Genomic DNA, 17529 nt, shown 5'->3' with positions numbered 1-17529 from the left:
CAAGGTGAGTCGACCTATAGAAAATATTGAGCACTTTGGTTACTTGTAGCTTTGGAACAAAGTCGTTCATTAAGTTTTGAGGAGAGGCAGCCTCTTTCTTTAGTAGGTGTGCCATGCCTTCTCTTATAGCCACAGCTCCTAGAGCAAACCAAACGACTGTCCCATAATCTATCACTGGACCACTTTGATGAGCACGGAGATCCTCTCCAAAGGCAGAGAGCGCTGAGTGCCGTGAGCATCCTCACCATCACCATGAAGGGTAAGTTCCATCCCAATCCAAGGGAAAGTGCACTGCAGTGATTCCTTCTATTTTTCTAGAAGCCCTCTGCAAAGGAGGCTGTTTTGGAACCAAGCTACTGTACCATCCTGCAAAGAGTGACTTCCTATGCCTCTTTGGAGCATTTAAACGAAGTGGCTCACGAGAAGCAGACCTTCCCTGTGGGCCCACTCTAAACTAGCCCTCAAGTAGTGGTAGAAGCTGCCTAGACTTGGGATGGGACTTCAGACCAAATGCATAGACAGGGCCTCACAACCAGACCAGGCAGTCACAGAAGATTTGAGTGACAACAGTAGTCAGTCAAAGAACAGAAGACTGACATCTTCAGGAGGTGGCCGCTATTGAAGTTAGAGTCAGCAATCCCACATGGGCAATAGTAGACAGGCCCAAACCATCTGATGGAACGGATTAACAGCAGGTAACAGGACCCCACGCCACGCATTGGTGTTCAGAAGCAGGATCAATTCCCTGCAAGGGGGTGTCAAATAGTCCTCTAGCACTTTTGAGCCTGTTACATCATCTCCTTTGCTCTGCATGTGTCCCTGCAGTGGTGCCACGGAAATCAGGGGTGCCACGGAAATCAGGGGTGGCCTGAACTCAGCTAGTGGATACAGTGCCTTTTACTGTTTCAGTGCTTACAGATGCACTTCCTTTGAGGCCTGGTTACCCCTTTTGCCTCTGTTACGGCTGACCCTCTGGTCTGTCTTGAGTGGGCCTGTATCTACCTCTCTCTTGGACCCACAGCCAGCCAGTGTCGACTTCCACGCCTTTATCTCTAACAGAAAAGCCCAGCTCCTGGGTGCTCAGTAAGAGTGTAAATATTTGATGGACTTGACTATGCCACATGCTAGTCTCTTCTGCACTGTGACTGGTGGAAAAACATTTCTGGCTACACAAATCAAAGCCTTTCACAACTGATCATGTAGAAGAGGCTCTGGGGAAGAGGGATGAAGGAATGCACTCAGGCAAAGGGCATCTGAGTTGCTTCAGAGCTAACTCCTCAACCTCTCGCTCATTCTCCTCTAGAACAAGAAAAGTCACAAGAGCCTTGTCTCCCATGCGGGGAAAACCTGGCATCCAAATACCTCGTGTGGAACTGTTGCCCCCAGTGGGTTGCCATTAAGAAGGTCCTGAGAATCGTGATGACCGACCCCTTTACTGAGCTGGCCATCACCATCTGCATCATCATCAATACTGTCTTCTTGGCCATGGAGCATCACAAGATGGAGGCCAGTTTTGAGAAGATGTTGAATACAGGGAATTTGGTAACTTTACTCTTTTTAAAAATACAAAATATACTTCCAACTTTAAAGTATAACTCTTTCAAAGTTTAAACATTTTGTGAATGGCCTAACCTAACCTAGGTTTTCAGTCCCTTTAAAAGGAGCAGCAGGAAAAGATGTCCATTATGGTTTTACTTTTACCCAGTTCATTTCAGAAATTGCCCACGGACCCTGAGTTGGCCCTGTGGTATGTTCAGGCATCTGTCTGGTCATTCAGTGGTAAGCCGGATGCAAGCAGACATTCTAAAAGCTCAGCTCTCTGGGATAATCAAGAAAATGTGAAAAATATCTAGAGAACCATGGTAATGACCACTGTGGCCCCAGTGATATTCATGACATCGTTTGTCACAAAATAATGTGACTACTATTACTAGTTATTCTCCCTGGAAAGATGAGTCAGGGCCTGGCAGCCTTGGGAGGTTCACGTTCCTGGGAGGGGTTGTTGGAGGGGTGGTCACTGTGTGGTGAGGTGCATTTCCAGACTTGAGCCTGCTTCAATATGTTTCTCACTGGATACATCTAGTCTCAGTTAAATTGGGAAAACTAAGGGGAGCAGACTTTTCAAGGACCGTTCACTCAGTTTATGGTTCTTGCAGAAGGCGTTTTTCTCAAGGAAAAATTAGTTCCTCAAATATCAGAAACAATAAATAATTACTCACCAAATGATCTACACTAAATAGCTGATGAGTTAATGAGCTGAAAACCTTACCAAATACGAATAAATACAAATGAAACAGAGCAAATCCTTCCTTCACGACAAATAGCACAGTCTTATTTGTGATTTGCTGTATTTTCTGCCAAGATATGGAAGACAGATTGAGTTTTTAATTGGCTACTACATTTAACATTTTCACATATTTCCTAAGCCTGTATTTATCTGATTATTGCAGACCAAGACAAAACTGTTCTGCTCAGGGAAAATGCAACATTTAGCCCTTTCTGTAATTCCTACCTCTCCTTTCTGTTCTGCGATGTTTTGTTCTGGAAGCGTGAGCTTTGCATCCTGAAAGTTTTTAGGATTATATTCTGATTCACTAATTCTCCTTTCATCCACAACCAGTCTAGGGCTTATCCTATATATCTAGTTGTTCAAAGGCATTTTTTTTTTTTTTGGTCCCTGGAAGCGTTTTCTAATGCTATGATCTGTGCCCCTTTTTTGTTTTTATTTTTAATTATTCTGATGAAGGTGTTGAAGTTAGGTGGTCGGTGAACTCCTCCTCGATTCTAGTGTGTGGGGATATTTATCATTAGTTTTCAGGGCTACTGTACGCGTTCCTTCTCTCCCCATTTCGATTGCTTTAATTGATATTCTAAAGAGAATTCAGAGGACAAATTGCCTGACACTTTCTGTCATCCTGCCATCTACCAGTAATACCATTTTGCCTTATCCTCAACAGAATGAGAACTAACATTCATTTTCCATTCTGGTGTCTCGGAGCTTGGTTACATTGCTCTGGGCACCATAGAGAGGGATGGAGACAGCAGTAAAGTCATGGTGAGGTTCATGCTACAACAGTAAATGTTTCTACTGCATGGACTTTAGGGTATAGTGTATCAACGCGAGAATACTTTTCATTTCTTTGTAATCTCTGTACCTCCCTTGGGCCATTCATAAACGTGTGTCTCCACAGCTTCCTTCTCTCATTCTTTTTTGTCCCACTGTAGGTTTTCACTAGCATTTTTTTAGCAGAAATGTGCCTAAAAATCATTGCCCTCGATCCCTACCACTACTTTCGCCGAGGCTGGAACGTCTTCGACAGCATTGTCGCTCTTCTGAGTTTTGCGGATGTACTGAACGGTATATTTCAAAAGAGAAGCTGGCCGTTCTTGCGCTCCTTCAGAGTGGTAAGGCACTTTCTTATTTTACCGCGTGAACATAGCTGCCTGAGTGAAAAAGTCTTGAGCCAGTTCAGTAGCTGTCTTGGACTAAGCTTTATCTCACCTTAACCCAGAACCAAAACTGCTCTCCTCATCCTGCACAGGTCTTTACTAGCCTTGCAAGTCCCTGGGGGTCTTCACTTAGCTGAAACCTTATACTCCCAGCCCCTTCCTGCCAGGGATGACCCTTTAGGCTACTGGGCACAAAATTGTGTCTCCCAGTGTGAGGATTCTGCTCCTTGCTGTGTGTACGACCCCTCCAACACTCTTACCCGATGGAGCTCTGAGACAATAAATAATAAATAAGGAAAAATATTCATATCTCTCAGGTCGTATTGGGCTCACCAAGGTGGGTGGTGAAGACTGTAGAACACAGGGGAAGGATGGGTGCTGCCGGCAGGTGATATCCCACGTTTCCTTCTCACTGCTGCCGGTGCTACATTCCTGCTCTGTCGTCTTTGCCCTCTATCCAGTTTGGAAGCATTCTGACAACCTTTACAGAGTGCCTAATAAAAACCGACATGAGGGAAGGTGCAAAGATGAGGAAATCACTATCTTTGAGAAGTTTCCAGCACAGAGTGGTAAAGGGCAGGGCTGCACGCACAGTACAGCGTGACAGGGCCCAGGAGAGGTATAGACAGAGGACTACAGGTAAATCAGATCCGAGAGGGAACTAGAAAACCTCCAAGGTGGGGTTTTGTCCTCTTTCCAAGATATTTACCTTTTTTTTTTTTTTCAGATAGGATTTCTAAGCCTATAAAGTAAGACGCTTTATTCAGTTACCTAAGTGCACATTTTATACTTTTTATACTTGGGATATAGAAAGAGGTTACACCGCTCAAAGTCGGTTGTTATTAAGCTTCTCTACTAATGTTTTCTTGGCACTCTGGTGAGCAAAATTGCATTTGCTTTATTATTATTTAGGCTTATTACAGCCATGCTCTAGTACATGGAAATCTGTGGCATTGTCTGTATATGAGAATGGAACCACAGTTTTTTCCTGGGACAGTCCTCATAGACAGTGACAGTCCTCGTCAAGCAGAAGTCTTGCTGATGCAATATTTCCATCCCCAAATAGGGGATGTGCTTAACAAAATTGTACTTTGGAGTAAAACCATCAGTTTACATCAAAAGTTAATATAAGAAACAATCTATTCAATAGTTGCTGTGTGTTCTCTAAGGTTGTTTGCTATAATATCTGTGAAGATCTGGGATAAAATTTATCTTTGGAAATAGTATACAAGTCTTGAATAGCTGGTTGCCTTTTCTCTCCTGCCTACAAATGCCGTGTTACTCTCATCATTCCTATGAGGCTTAGATTCAAACTTGTGGTCTGAATTATGTAATACAGAAGTTAGCAAACTTTCTGTTAAGGGCCAGATAGTAAACGTTTTCAGCCTTACAGGCCATGTGGTCTCTGTTGCAACCATTAAACTTTGCCATTGAGGCACAAAAAAAGCCATAGACGTTCAAAAACCAGTGAGTATGGCTATGTTCCAATAAACTTTATTTATGGATGCTGAAACTTGAACTTCATATAATTTTAATGCATTATGAAATATCCTTTTGATTATTGTTATTTCCTTTTTTTTTTTTTTTTTTTGAGACGGAGTTTCGCTCTTGTTACCCAGGCTGGAGTGCAATGGTGCAATCTCGGCTCACCGCAACTTCCGCCTCCTGAGTTCAGGCAATTCTCCTGCCTCAGCCTCCTGAGTAGCTGGGATTACAGGCACGCACCACCATGCCCAGCTAATTTTTTCTATCTTTAGTAGAGATGGGGTTTCACCATGTTGACCAGGATGGTCTCGATATCTTGACCTCGTGATCCACCCGCCTCGGCCTCCCAAAGTGCTGGGATTACAGGTGTGAGCCACTGCGCCCGGCCCTGTTATTTTCTTTTTTCGAGACAGAGTCTGGCTCTGTTGCCCAGGCTGGAGTGCAGTGGCATGATCTCAGCTCACTGCAACCTCCACCTCCCAGGCTCAAGCCATCCTCCCTCCTCAGCCTCCTGAGTAGCTGGTGGCCCACACCACCACACCTGGCTAATTTTTGTATTTTTTGTAGAGATGAGATTTCACCCTCTTACCCAGGCTGGTCTTGAACTCCTGGGCTCAAAGGATCACCTACCATGGCCTCCCAAAGTGCTCGGATTACAGGTGTGAGTCACTATGTCTGGTGTGATTGATTTATTTTTCAATCACTTAAATGTGGAAAAATATTCCTGTCTCTGAGATCATGCCAAAAAAACAAAAAAGGCACTGGGCTGGATCTGGCTCTCAGTCAGTTTTCTGACCCTTGGTATGTTACATAGAATCCCAAAACATTCATTTTATATAATAATTATGTAGCTCAGTCACCATGCTGGTCCCAAAGTCTTTATTATTAAAAAACTAAAACAAAATATTTCCATTTTCAAATAAAAAAGTAGATACAGGTGAGTTTCAGATTATGACAGAGAGTTGGTGACTATGTTGAGGATGGATTTAGCTTTAAAAAGAGTTTTGGATGTTGTAAGTGCTGTAGTTTGGGTATATGTCATTTGCTTTATAGATGAGCAGACGGAGTTGTACTCAACCGGCTTTTCTTCCGCTTTTGTTTGTTGTCTGTTTTTACAGCTCAGGGTCTTCAAGTTAGCCAAATCCTGGCCAACTTTGAACACACTAATTAAAATAATTGGCAACTCTGTTGGAGCCCTTGGAAGCCTGACTGTGGTCCTGGCCATTGTGATCTTTATTTTCTCAGTAGCTGGCATGCAGCTTTTTGGTTCTAGCTTCAACTCCCTAAAGAGTGCAAAATTATGTGACCCGACAGACCCGACAGTCTCATGTTTACGGCACTGGCACATGGGGGATTTCTGGCACTCCTTCCTAGTGGTATTCCGCATCCTCTGCGGGGAATGGATCGAAAACATGTGGGAATGTATGCAAGAAGCGAACACGTCGTTGTGTGTTATTGTCTTCGTATTGATCACGGTGATAGGAAAACTTGTGGTATGTTTCTTAGATTTTTTTTTCAAAAAGAAAAATCCCTACATGCCTGTCAAATGCATTACTTCTTTTGCAAAACTTTACTAGTAAAAATTATTATTCTAAATATAATGCCAAATAAATATTTGAAATGCTCATTCAAATCTTGTTTGAAAAAAGTATGATAAGCATGACAAAAACCTCTTTGACACATATTACTCATTTGACTGATGCCCCAACATCGATTTCATTCCAGAAGATTATTCTAAGACAATAGTATCCTCTCCCCCAGTGATTGGCTCAAATAGGAGTTTGGGACTTGATTTGGTCAATAAGATGTAAAGAGATGTCCATTGGAGAAACTGGAGAACGATATTTTGTCCTTTTTTTTTTTCTTTACTTTTGAGACAGAGTCTTGCTCTGTCACCAGGCACCAGGCTGGAGTGCAGTGGCACAATCGCAGCTCACTGCAATCTCCGCCTCCTGGGTTCAAGCAATTTTCCTGCTTCAGCCTCCCGAATAGCTGGGACTACAGTGGCATACTACCACACCCAGCTAATTTTTGTATTTTTTAGTAGAGACGGGGTTTCACCATGTTGGCCAGGATGCTCTCGATCTCTTGACCTCGTGATCCACCCACCTTGGCCTCCCGAAGTGCTGTGATTACAGGTGTGAGCCACCGCGCCCAGCCAAACCTTTTGTTCTTAAAAAATATGTGTTAAAAAAAATGATCCTTTTACTTCCTCTGGGCTTTTTTATGACCATGACCCCTGGAAAAGCCAGATCATGAGGTTGGAACTTTGGTGGAATTGCCCACAAAAATATGGATCTGACATCTAGGACTACTGTGCAACCCTCTCCTGTTTGCACAAATTGAGAGGTGGTATAGTTTGTGCAGTTTCTTTAGGTCCTGTTGTCTTAACTTCTGTGAGGGTTAGTGCCGGGCCAAACCAAACATTATGCAACCATGAGAAGAACCAGGCTAAAACAAAGCCAACACTGAGGCAGGTGGAGTGAAAAGAGAGAACAAACCTGTGTTTGTGTTATAGTTGGTCCCCTGTTCTATTTCCAAACTTCTTGTTATGCTACAGATTTTTGTTGTATAAGCTGGTTTAAGTCTGTTACTTGTAGCTGGAAGCATAGATATTTATGGGGACGCTAATTAAGTGTACCTCATACCCTTACTACACAAGCTCTGCAGGATCAAGTTGGTGCAATGGTGCGATATAACTAACTCTCTACATATGATAGCTTTATCCTAAGTACCTAACAAATGGTGTACATAGATAGTAAGTGGTACATACAAAAGCTCAGAACAGGGCCTCACCAATGGGAGTGGGAGGAGAGCACTGAGAAAGGAGTTGTGGAAGATTACAGAACTTGAGAAGACCACTTCTAAGGAAAGGAGGACTTAGACAAATAGAGGAGAGCTTAAGCAAAGATCCAGAGATGGGAACTCTCACAGTGAAACTGAGGAACTGTGACTAGACCCATTCACACCCACCAGGCACTTCTCCTCAAAGGCTGTCTGTTGTTGAGCTAAAGAGAGCCACAAACGAAGGAATTTGAGGAGGCAAAGAGGATGAATAAGAGGGTGTGTAATTATGAGCAAAGAACCCAGGTAGGATGCTATTGAGATTACCTGATTTTGAAGTGGTATTTGTTTCAGCAGAAGAGTTGCAGATTTGGTCCAACCCCCTTGGCTTGGCCCCAGTACGTTCCTGAGGTTAGGGCAACAGGACCGGAAGAGACTGCAATGTACATCATCTCACAAATATGCAAACAAGAAAGGACTGCACATTGGTCTTGAGTATCAGATTAATATCCTTGTGGGAAATTCCAGAAAAAAATCAAAGCTCACTATCCAGCTGTTCCCCAAGAAATGTATGTTCTTAATTTTGCGTCATGGTTATCTCCTGCTTTTCCCTGGCCAGGGTCTACTCATCCATGTTGTCTGTATGTAGGAAACTGGACTTGGCCATTGCACCCTTTAATTTCATTTTTTATTCTGTCTTCCTGCTTCTATTTCTTTCTCAATCTTCTGTTCTTTTATTTATTGTATATTCGAACTTTCTTAGGAGACGGCAGAACATAAAACTCTCACTTGATTCTGTTTTTAGTTCTGGGGAAAAGTTGTTCTGGAAACCTGCTGTATCCTTTCCTTTGCTAAACTTTCCATTCTTCTTGTTACCCACCCCATCCTCAGGTGCTCAACCTCTTCATTGCCTTACTGCTCAATTCCTTTAGCAATGAGGAAAGAAATGGAAGCGTAGAAGGAGAGGCCAGGAAAACTAAAGTCCAGTTAGCACTGGATCGATTCCACTGGGCTTTTTGTTTTGTGATACACACTCTTGAGCATTTTTTCCATAAGTGGTGCTGGAAGCAAAAGTCACCAAAGCAAAAAGAGGTGACAGGAGGCTGTGCTGCACAAAGCAAAGACTTCATTCCCCTGGTCAGAGAGACGAAAAGGGGCTCAGAGACCCAGGAGGAGCTTGGTATTCAAGCCTCTGTACCAAAGACCTTGGGCGTCGGGCACGATCGGACTTGGTTGGCTCCACTTGCAGAGGAGGAAGATGATGTTGAATTTTCTGGTGGAGATAATGCACAGCCCATCACACAACCTGAGGCTGAACAACAGGTATGAAGGTTCACACATAGGCTTAGAGGTCATACAAAGCTGAAGCTGCCACAGGGCACTGGTTGCCTGCCCTGTTCTGGGCACTATGCAAGGATAATAAGGGTGTAAAATGTGGCTGCCCTTGGATACCCACGTGCACATCTCGGGGCAAGTTCCTTATTGTGGTCCTACAGGTGTGGCACAGATAGGAGGTGCCACAAGAGTGCAGAGGGGACTATCAAATGTACTTTGATTTTCTTTTCTTTTTTTTTGAGACGGAGTTTCACTCTTGTTACCCAGGCTGGAATACAATGGCGCAATCTCTGTTCACCGCAACCTCCACCGCCTGGGTTCAGGCAATTCTCCTGCCTCAGCCTCCTGAGTAGCTGGGATTACAGGCTTGAGCCACCGTGCCTGGCCTGTTTTTATTTTCTATATATTGAATTATATTTATATTTTAGCTTATTTTCTAATTTTTCTTATGATTTCTCTTTGACCCACTGCCTATTTAAAATTGTTTAATACTTATAAATTTCTCAAATTTCTATTTGTTATTAATTTCTAATTTCACTCCATTGTGATCAGAGAGCATACTTTGTATAATTTCAGCCCTTTTAAATTTTCAAGGCTTGTTTTATAGACTAGTGTATTGTCTATCCTGGAGATGTTTCCTGTATACCTGAGAAGAACATGTATTCTGCCATTTGGAATCAAGTGTCCTATAGATGTCTGCTAGTTTTAACTGGTTTGTAGTTTTGTTCAAATCTTCCATTTCCCTGCTGATCTTCTATCTAGTTGTTATTCATTCATTTCTGAAAATGGGGTATTGAAGTCTCCAATGTTTATTGTTGAATTGTCTGTTTCTCCCAACAATTACGTCACTTTTTGCTTCATGTATTTTGAGGCTCCTCTGTTAGTTTTATATATGTTTATAAATGCTACATCTTCCCGATATTTTGACTCTTTTATTATTATAAAATGTCCCTCTTTATCTCTAGCAAGTTTTTTTATTTTGGATTTTAGCTTGTCTGATGTTAAAAGAGTCATCCCAGCTTTTTAAATGGTTGTTGTTTGTGTTACATGTCTTTTTCCATCTTTTTACTTTCAATCTATTTATATCTTTGAATCTAAAATTCAAACTGTCCTCCTCAGTGTATAATTGACTCTTGCTGTCTCATCTATTCTGGGAATCTCTGCCTTCTGTTTGGGTTGTTAACCCATTCATATTTAATGCTTTTATTAATATAGTTGATGTACTTCTCATATTTTCCCCTTTTCTTCTATTTTTTTCTTTATTATTTCTATATTGCCTCATTTGCATTAAGTAAATATTTTCTAGTATAATGTTTTAATGTCTTTAGTACTTTTTGTTTTACCATCTTTTTGAATTATTTCTTTATTTGGGTGTTCTAAAATTTGACATATATATCTAATTCATCAGAATCTATCTCAGATTTATATTAATTCCAGTAAGCTATAGAAATATTACTCATATATAGCTCTATTTCCTCTCTCTTCTTTTTGTACTGTTTTTAATTATACATATCATATCCATATATATTAAAATTCAAACAATATATTTTTATTATTACTTAATATAGTTAGATGTCTACTAAAGAAGCTCAGAAAAGAAAAGAGTGAGATTTATTTTAATAATAATAAAATAATTAAAATTTTACTTTAATATTTATAAGATTTATTTTAATAAACTTTTTAGCTACTGTTAAGTGTACTCTGAATGAGAAGACCACCTAAACAGACTTTGTGTGAGCAACAAGGCTGTTTATTCACCGGGTGTGAGTGGGCTGGGTCTGAAAAGAGGGTCAGCAGCGGGTGTGGATAGGAGCTGGTTTTATAGATTGAGGGTAAGTAATGGAAAGTTACACTTTAGTGTGGTTAAAAAAATTTTTTTATTATGCTTTCAGTTTTGGGGTACATGTGTAGAACATGCAGGTTTGTTGTACAGATATACCTGTGCCTTGGTGGTTTATAGGGTGGTTTTTTGCAAGCCGGGGGTGGGGGGTGTCACAGGGTCCAACATCATGAGATTAACTTACCAGTTGAGGCAGGAACAATGGTAGAATGTTGCAAGGTCAGTTAATCAGGCCACAGGGTGCAGTGTCACAAGGTCGACTTATCAGTTGAGGCAGAACAATTGTGGGCTGTCATAAGGTCAGTTAATCAGGCCCTGCAGGAGGTAGCTACCCTTCTCCTTTTTCAGTTTTCTTGTTATCTCAGGATTTCTGGCTCTGGGAGGCTATCTGGAGGTGTACGTGAGGGTCATAGGTGTCACCATGGCCTAACTATGGTGTAGTCCGTGGTGCAGTCAGTTCAAAGAACCTTGCAGTTACTTTGGCTCTCTTCATTTGTTCCTGTGAACGTGAGTTACCTGCAGGTGTGATTTCCTTACTCCAATGCAACGTTGCTTCCACCCATATCCTTTGTGCTCATATTAGCAAATATATTTTATTTCCTATGTTACATACCCAGCAACACAATTTTAAACATATTGTTTTACACAATTGCTTTTGAAATCAGCTAAAAGAAGAAAGGAAAAGAAATCTTTTTACCATACATTTGTGTGTGTGTGTGTGTGTGTATGTGTGTGTGTGTGTGTGTTGTGTTGGGGGGTGTTCTGTTACCACTTAGGGTCACTTTTTTTTCAGTCTGGAGGATCTCTTTTAGTATTCCTTATAAGGTAGGCCAACTACCAAAGAATTCTCTCTGTTTATCTGGAAATGTGTTTATTTCATTTCGATTTTTGAAAGATAGCCTCACTAGATATAAAAATCTTGGTTCACTGTTGTTTTTTCTTTCAGCACTTTGAATATATCATATCACTGCCTTTTGGCCTCCATTATTTCTAATGCGAGGTCAGTGTTAATTTCATCCGTGTCATCTTGTACATGATGAACCACTTTTCTCACGCTACTTTGAAGATTTTCCCTTTTCTTTGTCCTCCAGCACTTTTACTATGATATATCCAGGTGTGGAACGCTGTGTTTTTTCTACTTGGGGTTTCATTGAGCTTCTTGGATGTGGAGTGCTAGGGTCTGAATGTGTCCTCTAAAGTTCACGTGTTAGAGAATTAATTCCCAAAGTAGCAATGTTGAGAGGTTAGATTACGAGAGCTCTGGCCTCATGAATGGCTTAGTGCTGTTGTGGGAGTGGTTTAGTTACTGTGGGAGTGGGTTCCTAATAAAAGGATGAGTTTGGCCCCTTTCCCTCCTTTCTCTGTCTTGCCGCGTGATGTTGCAGTGAGAAGTCCCTCACAGGATGCTACCCTTTTGATCCTGGTCTTCTCAGCTTCTAGAACTATAGGAAATACACCTCTGTTCTTTATGAATTACTTCAGGAATTCTATTCTAGCAGAATAAAATGGACTAAAATGTGTAGATTAATGTTTTCAATCAATGTTGAGGAGTGTCCAGCCATTACTTACTTAAGTATTTTTTCTGCTCCTTTCTCTCTTTCCTTTCTGGTTTGTATGCTTAACGGTGCTTTCTCTGAGGCTCTATTTTCTTTCTTCTGGGGTGTGTGTGTGTGTGTGTGTGTCCTCTTTAGATTGCACAGTCTCCATTGATTCATCTTTAAATTCACTGGTTCTTTCTTCAAATGTACTGTTGGTCCCTCTAGTAACTTTTTCATTTCAGTTATGATACTTTTCTTTTCTTTTTTTTTTTTTAAACAAAGGCACATCTGTTTTATTAAATGCTTGGGGTTAGGGGTGTGGGAGATCACAGAGTGATTACCCCAACCCCACAATGTGGTACAGAAGCTTAGGTTCCTTTTTCATAGGGGAGCCAGAGCACATTTCTAAGGGCCGGCCTGGAGAGAGAACAGCTGCAAGGACTCTAGGAAGAAGCAGATGAAATAAAGGATGGCATGTAGGAGTCTTTCTTATATGTGTATGTATGCCAGAATTATCACATGTTTGATGCATTCAAACAATTCAGAAGAGCTCTGGGGGTCCTTAGAGGTGCACTGAGGTCAAGGAGCTTGGAGGGGACTCAAGCAATAGACTTCTCCCCAGCAGAACCACCCTGCACTTGGCTGCTTTTCAGGGTAGAGTTTCCGTTACAGAGTTTGAAAATCACTTGAAATCTCCCAGAAGCAAATTCTAAAAACATTGTCAATAAACACAAAATTCAACCACCCTAGCCCTAGCACACAGCATGGAAATGCAGCTCCATTAAGCTAGTTAGTTACAGGGCCACACAACTGTAGTGTCCTGGGTTGCATTTTGAAAATCCAGCTACCTCGGGGTTCCCACTACCTAAGATCTTTAAATTCTGGACTCTAAAGCCCTGGCCTTTTCATGGATTCAGATTTAGTAATAAACAATAAGGCCTGATAATTCTTTATTAATTTAAATATAACTGACTACAGCAATAGTTCTAAAAAATGACATAAATTAAACATCAAAGTCTATGCATATTGTATCAGTGACTTGGCTTGAAAAATCGAAAATGACTAAGTATATTCACAAGGGTAAACCACACTGTATGGTAATTCTAGGTGATGAAGAAAAATAGTAAAAAACAAAGATCTTCAAGAGTCTTCTAAGACAAACCGCAAGAACACCACTGAAACTATTTTCTGGAGTTCTGTGTAAGAATTCATTTCAAAATAACTCAAAGTTTTTATCTTAGGAGTCGGTGGGATCCTCAGCTGGAGAGGGACGTGGGGCAGGCGGTACTCTGAGGTGGGTCCTGTGAGGGGAGGGGCTTGCTCCCAATCCAAGTGGGAGAGCATCTTAGCTTCATCACTTTTCTGGGTGACTCTCTCTTTTCTGGTGGTCATGATGACTCTGCGCCTGGTCACCTCGGAGGTCAAATCCTTGTAGGGGAGATTAATGGTGTTGTCCACAGGGCTTTTCTGAGCCATGACCTTGCACTCAGGGGATCTGAGGAATTTAGGGTTACTGCAGCTTTTAATCTCAGGTCAGCTTTTACATGTCAACTCATGGATTTGCTACAAAACGTCCTCATGGCATTTTTTACCCACATACCAGCTACTCCACCTGAGATGAAGGACAGTTAGCACTAAGGTGCTGTTACGTGTCCATCAAGTGTGCTGTCAGCTCCCTTGAGCAGCTCTTGAGTCTCTGAACTTGGTTCCAGTTATGATAGTTTTCAACTCCAAAGATTCTACTTGGTTCTCTTTAAAATATAATTTATATTGATATTTTGTATTTGATTGTACAGTGTCATACCTTTTATTTCCTTAAGCACTGTACCTTTAACTCTTTAAATGTATTTATAACGGCTTCTTTGCATTCTTTGTCCATTACCTCTGACATCTTGACCCTTTCATGTGCAGATTTTGTTACTGACTTTTTCCCCCTGTGTGAATCATAAGGTGGGGATGGGGAAGTTTTCCTGTTGGTTTTTTTTTTTTTTTTCATATTTCATAATGTTTGTTAAAAATTGGACATTTTAAGTAGCATATTGTGAAAACTCTGTAACTGATTCCCGTTTCTCCTCTCTGGGGCCTCTTTATTAAATGGTAATCCGGCTAGCCTATTTTAGTGGATCTGCTCCCTCTCCAACCCATCCCCCTCTGTTCACACACAATGTGAAAGCTTTGGTGTCACTCCTAGGAGAGCAGATCCATGGACGTGCACACAGTCAGTCTAGGATGACTGCTATTTCAGCAAGACAATCTTCGACCGTCTCCTGTGATCTCTCTGTTAAGCTGTCTGCCACACTTAGATTTTAGGCTCAACTAATTGCTAGATAATTGCTCTGTTTTCCTTGACAATGCCATGGGGCATAAATTGCTCAATTATCTGATTCAATTAAATTCAGAAAGTGATAGCTTTTAAGTGCTGCCTTTCAGATTTGTTTTGACCCCAGGGGGACTCTACTTAGCTGTCTCTTGCCATACTTTGTGGTGAACTTGCTGACCTATGTTTCAGTTTGTTTCCTTTAATGAAGGAGAGCTACCAGTCTCTTCTTACTTGCTTACCATCAAACTATCCGTTGTTTTCAAGAGCACTCTTAGACTCTTACTTTCCCACACCACTTAGTTTCAGATAAAGTCTGTTCTACTGAGAGCTTCAGAGCCTTTTTTCTTGGGAATTGCCTCCCACTCTGGGCAAAATCGCTCACACAGAATTCCAGGCACTTGGGCAGGAGCAGTAGCCTCTCAACTTCTCAGCTTCATTCTTTCCTAATCCTTCCCACCCCCAGAACAAAATTTTGCCATACAAGTAAGCTGGAATGAGGGTGATTCTAGTGTTCTTGGGCTGCACTTCTGGGATAAAGTCTCTGCCCTATACGTGGAGGGCTAGATAGAAAAAGGAAGCCAACTTTTTGGCCACGCTCACCAGAAATTTAGAGGGCTTAACTCAGATTTGGAAGAGATAAGAAATGCTGGTGGCTTGCAGCTCTTTTTCTTTTTCTTTTCCAATAACTCATGCATTTTTATTGGTAGACATTTCTTGGTGTTGTAATCATTTATGTACTGAAAAATGGGATTATCATTTTAATAATACTAAACAGCATTTCTTTATTTCAAGTGCATTGAATGACTACCATGTGCCAGGACTTGCCCTGAGATAAAATACATATGCAATAGGCATTTTTTTTTTTTTGAGGCAGAGTTTCACTCTTGTCACCCAGACTAGAGTGCAATGGTGAAATCTTGTCTCACTGCAACCTCTACCTCCCGGGTTCAAGCAATTCCCCTGCTTCAGCCTTTTGAGTAGCTGGGATTACAGGCGTGCACCACCATGCCTGGCTAATTTTGTATTTATAATAGAGATGGAGTTTCACCATTTTGGCCAGACTGGTCTTGAACTCCTGACTTCAGGCGATCTGCCCACCTTGGCCTCCCAAAGTGCTGGGATTATAGGCATGAGTCACCTCAACTGGCCTGCAATACGTAATTTAACATGTAGGCTGTATTTTTTTTAAATGTAAGCATTTAAAAAGATTTTCCTTTTATGCAGAGATCATTGATGTGCCTTTCCATTCAAAAGGCTCAATATCTTTTGTCAATTTTGTTTAAAAAAAATTTTAAATTTCAATAGTTTTTGGGGAATAAGTGCTTTTTGGTTACATGGATAAGTTCTTTAGCAGTGATTTGTGAGATGTTGATGCACCCATCACCATATCCCTTGACTGGGAGCTAGGATAGAGGGAGCCCTATCTTCATTGCCACCTCTGTCTGGAGTGGAGCCTCCATAAAACTTGGCTGGAAGGGTCAGGGGAGGGGGAAGGTCAGATTACGGCTTAAATATCATCAATTGCTACCATTCTTATGAATTTTAGTAGATTTTCTTGAGCAAATGTTTCTTCATTTGCTGTACACTCTCAGAATAATTTCCAGAGACTTTAAGTATTTTTAAAACAGTTTTCACCACGTATTTCCCAGGAGAGAAGGTCCACAGAGATTCTCATGCTCTCATCCAGGAAGTGAAACTCTATGTGACTTCTTCATTAAATTCTAAATGTGTTAATTTAAAGACATTTTCAGATTATTGTGTTGCTTTCATCTTCTAGTCGCGAATTTTACGAAGTCTACTGATTTTATGTTTGTTTCCTCAGGTATTTTGGAATGTCAGCTTAAAAGCTCACCCTCAGCGGGAGGATCTGCCACCCTCTTTGCAGACTAAGTTCTATGATTGTCTCTAATAAACCCTTCTGTGACATCCATTTCAGAACCATGTCTCATATTGCCAACTTTGGATTCTTATCCAATAGTGATACAAGTCATAGTGCAGCTTGAGTCACTGAACCAGTGGGTACCTTTGCCAGGCCCTGTTTCTGAGGTTGTACTTCTTCCTGTCTCCCTAAGTGTGCAGCTTTGTACAGTTGTAGTTACAAGCATTTGCTACACTGTTTTGTTTTTGTTTTTGTTTTTGACTTTCTCTCTGAAGTGCAAGAACTTTACCTCAGTCCGCAGTTTCAAGCCTTAACTATAGCTCTGGTTCCCTTCCTCATACAGTGTACTTTTAGACAACATTACATGCTATCTTATTTAAATTCTTACTACTTTATATATCTTTTCGGTGTCTAGTGCATAGATAGATTACCCCCTTTTGTATTTGTATGTTTGTAAGATATATTTGTGGCTATATTTGTATGTGTCCGTATTTTTATATATGCCATTACATGTGTGGAGAAATGTTCCTGAACTCTGACCTTATAATGTCAAAGTTGCAGGAGTCTTCACATAGATGTTAGGATACAACCTTCACCCAGATGTGGCTATAACCAGCAGAAGGGTCTGGCTGGCAGCTGCCTATGAAAATAATTCAAAATAATAACAAATTATGATAAGAAAGAGCAATATTCTGTTATTGTCTGTACTGGCAAGGGGAAGAGCAGAGAGCCATTCTACTCTTCAATTTGTGGAAGGAATGTGGGGGTTTTTAAAGAACGGGTTTGAGATGCAGAATAGGCGAGAGGAACTAGGAGGTACCAGGAGGTGTGACTTGCTCCGCTTGAATTATTGCCCCATTTGGTGAAGGGGCTGGCGCCATCATGGATCCTGCCAGAT

At 41.2% G+C, this 17529-nt stretch overlaps 1 protein-coding gene and 1 pseudogene across 1 annotated transcript in view; one reads left to right on the top strand and one right to left on the bottom strand.

Annotated features, from left to right (window-relative positions):
* The window catches only part of SCN11A (sodium voltage-gated channel alpha subunit 11), a 107907-nt gene that overhangs the window by 51014 nt on the left and 39364 nt on the right, over positions 1–17529 (top strand). Inside the window, exons 12-16 of the mRNA XM_035278128.3 lie at positions 130–259; positions 1304–1542; positions 3226–3405; positions 6054–6428; positions 8611–9042. Of these exons, the coding sequence (XP_035134019.3) occupies positions 130–259; positions 1304–1542; positions 3226–3405; positions 6054–6428; positions 8611–9042 (1356 nt within the window). The remainder of the gene's footprint in view (positions 1–129; positions 260–1303; positions 1543–3225; positions 3406–6053; positions 6429–8610; positions 9043–17529) is intronic.
* Positions 13670–13908, bottom strand: LOC118148847 (myocilin opposite strand protein pseudogene; annotated as a pseudogene).

This window comes from Callithrix jacchus, chromosome 17, assembly GCF_049354715.1.
Source record: "Callithrix jacchus isolate 240 chromosome 17, calJac240_pri, whole genome shotgun sequence".
Taxonomy (NCBI): domain Eukaryota; kingdom Metazoa; phylum Chordata; class Mammalia; order Primates; family Cebidae; genus Callithrix; species Callithrix jacchus.
This window is presented reverse-complemented; position numbering and strand designations above follow the sequence as displayed.